Genomic DNA, 7,690 nt, shown 5'->3' with positions numbered 1-7,690 from the left:
GATCCGACCACACCGGCCGTAGCCCCCACCCCAACCGTGACAACTCCCCCACAGGCCACCACAACCGACGAACCCCAGGTGTCAACACGCCCATCACCCCCCCACCAGAAGCCATCAGACTCGTCCAATGGAACATGCAAGGCGCCCGAGGAAAAATCCACCTCCTTCAAGAGGCAGCTCGAGGGGAAGGCGTCGACGTCTTCCTCCTCCAAGAAACCCTCACTCCAGCCACAAAATCTGTCCAACTCAGAGGGTACACAGCGTACAATAACCCGCGAGTCAGAGGAGGATCCCGCGGCTCCTGCGTCCTCGTCAGACACGCCATCCCCTCCCAGCGAATCGAGGACCCAGCCCAATGCGGAGAACGGGTCGATGTAATGGCAGTCCAAATCCTCCTCCGCGACACACCTCTCGACCTCTATTCCATCTACAATCCACCACAATCACACCTCTACCTGGGTGAATTACTCACTTCAGCGGAATTACAGCCCACCCTCATAGCGGGTGACTTCAACTGCCACCAACCCATACTCGGCTCAACCTCACCTACTAACCCTGCAGGGCGACATCTTGGCACCATTCTCCCGCTCCACCCAGGAGTCACCCTCCTCAACGACCCCGAACCCACACACACCCACGGCGGAATCCTTGATCTCATGTTCATCTCCACTCCCCTCACGCCAAATGCTAACTTCACCGTGCACCCCACGCTCGCCAGTGACCACTTTGCCACCACCTGCAACCTCCATCTTCCACCCATACCGCCAGCCCCACCTCTACCCGCACGCTGGAATGTAAAGAAAGCTGATTGGACCATATTCCGTGAGGCACTACAAACCACCGCACACCATGACACTCCTGACCTCGACCTCCACGCAGCGCATGTCACCGCGGCTTTCCGGGCAGCAGCTGACGCTTCAATGCCCGCGATTAGTGGTTCTGGGACGACCGGGTGGCGGAAGCAAATCAAACCATCAACAGGGCCAGAAAAATCGACAGAAGACACCCTACACTACCCAACAAAAACATCCTCATCGATGTTATCACCCACACCCGTACTGTGAAGCTCGAGGTAAGAGAACAAAAGTGGACGGAATGGTGCAGATCCATTGACGCCCACACTTCCCTCAAAAAGATCTGGGAAAATATCCGCCGTGTCAAGGGAAGTCCCTATCCCTGACCCCCGTCACACCCGACCCCTGCGGCAGAGGCCGATCGACTTGCGGCATCCTTTGCACAACGAGCCTCCCTCGGGCGACCCGCCGAAAACTCGAGGCCGAAAGAGATAGGCGAACAACGGCCATCAATACTGCAACAGCCAGAAATGCCACCACTGACACACCACTGAGCGCGCACGAAGTCCAAAATGCGCTTCGGACGGGTGCCGACACATCCCCCGGCTCCGATGGCATCACGCACACCATGATACGCCAAGCTGGCCTGTCAGGGCACGCTGCCCTCCTGTCTCTCTTCAGCGCTTCACTGTACGTAGAGCGACTCCCCACTCATGGAAGGAGGCGGACATTATCCCAATCCCCAAGCCTAAGGACCCGGGCAGCTTCCGGCCAATCTCCTACTCAGCTGCATAGGAAAACTATGGAGCGGATCATCCTCTCCCGCCTCTAGTGGGTCATAGGCCCTCTACACCCGGCAATATCCGCTTACACAAAGGGATCAGGCACCGCCCAATGCCTCATCACCCTCCTCACTCAGGCCAGCTCCCACAAAACATCGGCGGTCTTCATAGACCTGGAGAAAGCCTTCGAGCTAGCGGACAAACAGGTCATACTGGCTCTCCTCGCAGGCAAAGGGGTTGGGGGGAAACTCCTCCAATGGACACAAGACTTCCTCACGGAAAGAAAAGGGAGGGTCCTTTTCCAAGGACATCGCTCGCCTTACCATCAGCACGAGCGATGCACCCCTCAGGGCAGCGTGCTCAGCCCCTTCCTTTTTAACATCCTAGTTGAAGCACTCACCACCACTGAACTATCCAGAGGATCCAAGCTACTCCTCTACGCTGACGAAATCACCCTCCTAAACAGCAACAGGCGCAGCTTGGGGGCGGACCTAGAAAAACTATACAGGAAATGCCAAGAGCTTGGCCTCAATGTAAACCTAAACAACACAAAAGCAATGGCCTTCGGTGCTGCGCCACCTGACTACCCCCTCATCATTGAAGGCACGACCATTGAGTGGGCCAACTCTTATCAATATCTCGGAGTCTGGATAGATTCCAGACTGACCTTTGCCCCTCAGGTCCAGTACCTAAGAGAGAGACTGGACACCAGACTAGCCGTCCTCCGCAGCATTGGCGGCCTGAAAGGAGGGGCCAGCCCAAAGGTCAGAAAACTATTCTTCACACATGGAGTACGATCTCTCTTGGACCACTGCGCACCATGCCTCGCAGCCCTTCCAGAGAAGCTGATGGCGAGGCTTGAAGCGAAGCAGAACACCGCCCTCCGTGCTATTCTGGGCGCCCCCCCTTGGACAAAGACGGTGACCCTGCGAGCGGAGCTCCACACCCCAGCACTCAGACACAGGGTGACCCAATTCACCGCCTCGTCAATCGCAAAAATGGCACACTCAGAGAAAGAATACTCTGCCCCTCGAAGAGTCCTTGCTGCCGCAGCCATGGACGGACGCCTCCATCTCCGCCCCAGCTGGGTCCAGGCTGCCGGAGAAACACTCCTCACAACAGGGATACACGACCTTATCCGCACGAAGGGCAGAGACCTTCCGCACCAAGGACACCAGCGCCCTCCCCCGTGGGACCCTCCACTCCCCGCCATCACTGGCTCCTGGCTTCCACTCGCGAAGGCCCTTCAAAACCCGTCTGTCCTCAGGCAGGAGGCCCTTCAACGCATCCGGCCCCTCTCCTCTGACCATGCCACAACAGTCTACACGGATGGTTCCGTCGACCCCGAGACAGGAAGGGCGGGAGCTGCGCACATCATCGGTGAACACAGAACACTGACGAGGATAACGGATGGAGCCTCATCCCTCCAGGAAGAACTTGTCGCCATCCTTGAGGCCCTTCGGCACTGCCAGCACATACACACCCCAAGCACGCTGATCCTCTCAGACTCGCTTGCGGCGCTCCAGACGCTCCGCAACCCCGAACCCCAAGACAACGTCAAACTGATCACGGAAATCCACAGCCTGGCAACCTCTATGCGTTCGAGGGGAGGAAAAATCACCTTACACTGGATCTTCAGCCATGTCGGGATCCAAGGAAATGAAAGGGCCGACGCTGTCGCCCGGGAGGCAGCCCTCAAGGCAAACACCGACAAAAAAGTGCATCCCAGCCTCTCTAGCACCACCCTCAAAATCAGGGCCGTCACAAACAACCTCTGGCGCGGTGATTTAGCAAACGAACTGGCCGCGGGTCACCCTCCGCAACGTGGTATGCCCGAGCGACTGGACTCCGCCCACCCAACATACCGTCGAAAACTCCTCTGCTGGCACGGCTGAACCTTCACCGCCTCAGGCTAGGATTCCAGTCACCCCCAAACATGGTACGAGACAACCCTCCCGACCCTTGCCCGCACTGCAATTCGCCATCACCAACACCCCTGTTGCACTACCTGCTCGACTGCCAAGACACAAACATCCTAAGAGATGGCATAGCACCAGAGAGGGACCAACACTCCAGGCAAAATGCAGCTGCAGCTATAATAGCACGCACCCCGGACGTCGTACTCCTTCAGCTCTGCGAAGATACGCCACCCCCCAGATAAGACCTGAGCTCACGCCCGCACAGCTATGGGATGCATTCAACACTCCGTAAATGCGGACATGTTGACTCCACATGGCTCAGGGCGGCGAGCACAGCTCAGCGACCCACACCTCTGCAGGGCTCTAAACACAGCCCATCCAGTTACCGAAATGGTAAATATCAAAGAAGAAGAAGAAGAAAGACTCAACTGTTCTGTTCGTCCGTAGCCATGGACCGTACCAAGCACAGACTGCCAGGAAATCCACCGGTGGCAAGGCGCCCCGCAAGCAGCTGGCCACCAAGGCCGCTCGCAAGTCGGCCCCGGCCACCGGAGGAGTCAAGAAGCCTAACCGCTACAGGCCCGGGACCGTGGCCCTCCGTGAGATCCGCCGCTACCAGAAGAGCACCGAGCTCCTCATCAGGAAGCTGCCCTTCCAGCGTCTGGTGCGCGAGATCGCCCAGGATTTCAAGACCGATCTCCGCTTCCAGTCCTCTGCCGTCATGGCTCTGCAGGAAGCCTCCGAGGCCTACCTCGTCGGGATCTTCGAGGACACCAACCTCTGAGCCATCCACGCCAAGCGTGTCACCATCATGCCAAAGGACATCCAGCTGGCCCGTCGCATTCGCGGCGAGCGTGCCTAGGCGAGCGTTGCCCGTCTGAATACTACAATCTGCTCACACTATATCTAGGCCCTTTTCAGGGCCAAAGTCACTTTCCGGGAGAGAGTTTAGACAGACACTGGGGCGGGCAGGAGGAGGAGGTGGTTCACTGGCTTTTTGCCTTTCCCACATATCCTTCTGCTTCATAATCTCATATCAATTGATTGGGGGGGGGGGGGGGCTTGCTTTGATTTATCTCTTAACTTATTTCAACTGGCGGGTGCATGAGTAGGGAATATGTGGGGACTACATGCAGGCAGGAAGACAGGAATTACCAGAACAGGTAAATAAATATAAACGGAGGGGCGGAATCCCTAACTGCTGATGACGGCTGCTATGTAGGCATATATCGCTCATCATGATCCCCTGCAGCTGACAACAAACGACCGAGAGAAGCATTGGCGATTTCAAGCCTTGGTCGCTGTTTGGCGAGCACTGGCGGGACTCGGTCGTAACGGTCGAACGGTACGTTTCCATCGACAAGAGAGCAGCTAGCGACTCGAGAGAGTCATGAGAGTGAGCAAAAATCATTCACTCGCACTACTCTCATGAGTCTCTCAATGACTCGCTAGTTTGTGTTTCCATGGAATCCATGTAGCGAGTGAGATGCGACTAAAAAGCTCGGAGGGTATAAAAACGATGCGGCAGCACTTATGAATTGGAGTTGGTATTGGATCTTCACGCTGTCAGCATGGACGAACTGTACCTTGCTCTTCTTCTCCAGGTCCAGGCCAACATCCTGCAAGAAGAGGTTCTCCAAAACATTTTGAAGATAAGGAGACTGATACGAAAAAGGCGTAGACGTCGGCCACAGGTCTGGATTCGTAGTTGGCTTACTGAACAGCAGAGACTTGACCACAGTCAATACTATAGGCTGGTCCAGAAGCTGAGGACGGAAGATCCAAATTACTTCAAGAGCTACATGAGGATGCCCCTGGAGCTCTTTGATGAGATCCTCGAGAGGGTAAGACCTGCTATCAGCGGACCAGGCACCAATACCCGTGCATCTCTCGATCCTGGCTTGAAGTTGGCACTGACGTTAAGGCACCTAGCAACTGGGGACCAGTACCCGAGTCTCGGATTCAACTACAGAGTCAGCAAGACAGCCATCTGCCGTGCCATCCCCAAGGTGTGTGAAGCCATCGTGGAAGCCTACAAGGAAGAAGTGATCAAGTTTCCAACCTCACCTGGTGAGTGGAAAAAACTGGCAATGGAATTCGAGAGGAGGTGGCAAGTACCCCATGCTATAGGGGCCCTGGATGGCAAGCACATCAAGATCAAGCAACCTGCAAATTCTGGCAGCGAGTACTGGTGCGTGTATAAGCACTGCTATTCCATCATTCTCATGGCACTCGTTGACGCAGATTACAAATTCATCTGGGTGGACACTGGTGGTGTTGGACACATGTCAGATGCTCAGATATTCAATGAGTCAGAGTTGAAAGAGTGCATTGAGAACGGTACCGTGTGTCTTCCACCATCTGAACGACTCCCGCAGGAACAAGAAGCAGATGAAGATGGTGCAGTTGAAATCCCCTACTTCATTCTCGGTGACGACGCTTTCGCCTTGAGGACCTACATGATGAAGCCATGGTCCAAGAGAAACATGACCAAGGAGGAACTCGTCTATAACTATCGCATCTCCAGAGGGAGGCGGGTAGTTGAAAATGCATTTGGTATTATGGCCAATAGGTGGAGGTGCTTGTTGACCACTTTGTACCAGTCTCCTGATGTGGTGAGAAGCATTGTCGAATGTTGCGTCGTTCTCCATAACCTAATGAGGATTAGGAACCCTGCAATCCACAGTGCAGAGGTGGATCATGAGGATCGGAACTACAATGTCATCCCTGGAATCTGGAGGCAAGAGGTAGACGTGCATAATACTGATAACCCACCCCCAGACACGGGCAGGAACCGCGCCACACAGGCTGCCAAGGATATGCGCCTGTACCTCCAACGGTACTTCAATGACCAGAGGAGAGGAGGGGTTCCATGGCAGGACCAGATGATCACCTTAAACAGGCACTAGACATAATAAATGTTGTGGCAAGATACTTTGTTATTCATTTACATATGTTTCTCTTTTAAGTTAGAAGTGCAACTGTATGAAAGTACAAGTGTACACATTTGTGGAATGTGATAGGTTATAACTTGCTTTTTCGACAATCTTTGGTAGTCCTGAATGTGCTAGTTTCATTTGTATTTATGTAAGGCAACCTTTTAAAAATATGCTGCAAGTGGCGCAAACAATTATTTGTTTTTCTTACGGTCCAATCATTATCAAATGTATATATGTTTTTGTAACTGTGTGACAAATTATATAATATGGAATATATTCGTCTGAATAAAATTCAATTAATTTGATTTACAAAAGTTTTATTCTTCCTTAAAAGGGATTTTCATGAAAATACAAAGTATTCCCTCATCCATACTTTATAATAAAAACATTGCAAAAAACAACATCCAAATTTATACCAGTTCACGTTGAAAAAGGACATCGCAATACAAACAATATTAAATAACTATTCCTTATGTACAACAAATGTCAACCTTTATAGTAAAACTTAGCAAAACAATATAAACAAATGAAACCTATCTGAAGAAAAAACTCTAAACAATATTCCTAAATACTCCTTATCTTTTTTTAGTAACTCTGCAAAAAAGTACAACCTAATCGAGCAATATTGCAAATCAACACAATCAAATCTAAAGAAGAGACAAACAATATTTGCAAGTTGTTCTTACCTTTTTAGTGAAACTTTGCAAAAACAATACAATAAAATTAATGTTTGCAAAACATTATAACCAAATCAAACCCTTATCTAAAGAAAAAAAAAAAAACTTTACAAGATATCCTTACGACAACAAGTGTCTACAAACTGTGGTAGGTTAAATGTTCCTCTAGTCGAGGTTGAGGCTCATCCTGCTGTTCCTTCGAAACGGGCATATCCAGGATATGCTGTTGGTCCGAAAATCCAGTGACTTCAAGCTTAATTAAGCTGCTATCACTAGGGAGGCTGACGTTGTTTGGTGTTCTGTCGGTAGGTGTTGTCTGAGGAGGAGTAGGGAAGGAGGCTTGGCCAAGTTCAGGATCTCAAAATCTCCGGGCCTCGAAGGCTGAGTCGGCCACTGATTAGGAGCAGGATGACAATATCCCTCCTCCCTGAGGACTGTATCTTTACTGCATCCAGGCCGCTGATCATTAGACTGTGGTGGAGTTTTTCTGATAGTACCCGCTTCCTCTTGGTATTTTTCCAACACCTGGTACATCTCCCTGCGACAAAAAACCTGGACCTCCTTTGGGAGACTAACCAT

General features: G+C 52.0%; 1 protein-coding gene across 1 annotated transcript; it reads left to right on the top strand.

The window, feature by feature from the left end:
* The first annotated feature begins 5,066 nt into the window (after window positions 1-5,066).
* LOC126993066 (putative nuclease HARBI1) lies at window positions 5,067-6,404 on the top strand. Its single transcript, XM_050851896.1, has one exon. It carries the CDS (start codon window positions 5,067-5,069, stop codon window positions 6,402-6,404), a length of 1,338 nt encoding a protein of 445 aa, XP_050707853.1.
* Window positions 6,405-7,690: the final 1,286 nt, after the last annotated feature.

Source organism: Eriocheir sinensis, unplaced genomic scaffold, assembly GCF_024679095.1.
Source record: "Eriocheir sinensis breed Jianghai 21 unplaced genomic scaffold, ASM2467909v1 Scaffold551, whole genome shotgun sequence".
Lineage (NCBI taxonomy): Eukaryota > Metazoa > Arthropoda > Malacostraca > Decapoda > Varunidae > Eriocheir > Eriocheir sinensis.
The sequence above is the reverse complement of the archived record's forward strand: the minus strand, read 5'-3'. Positions and strand labels throughout refer to the sequence as shown.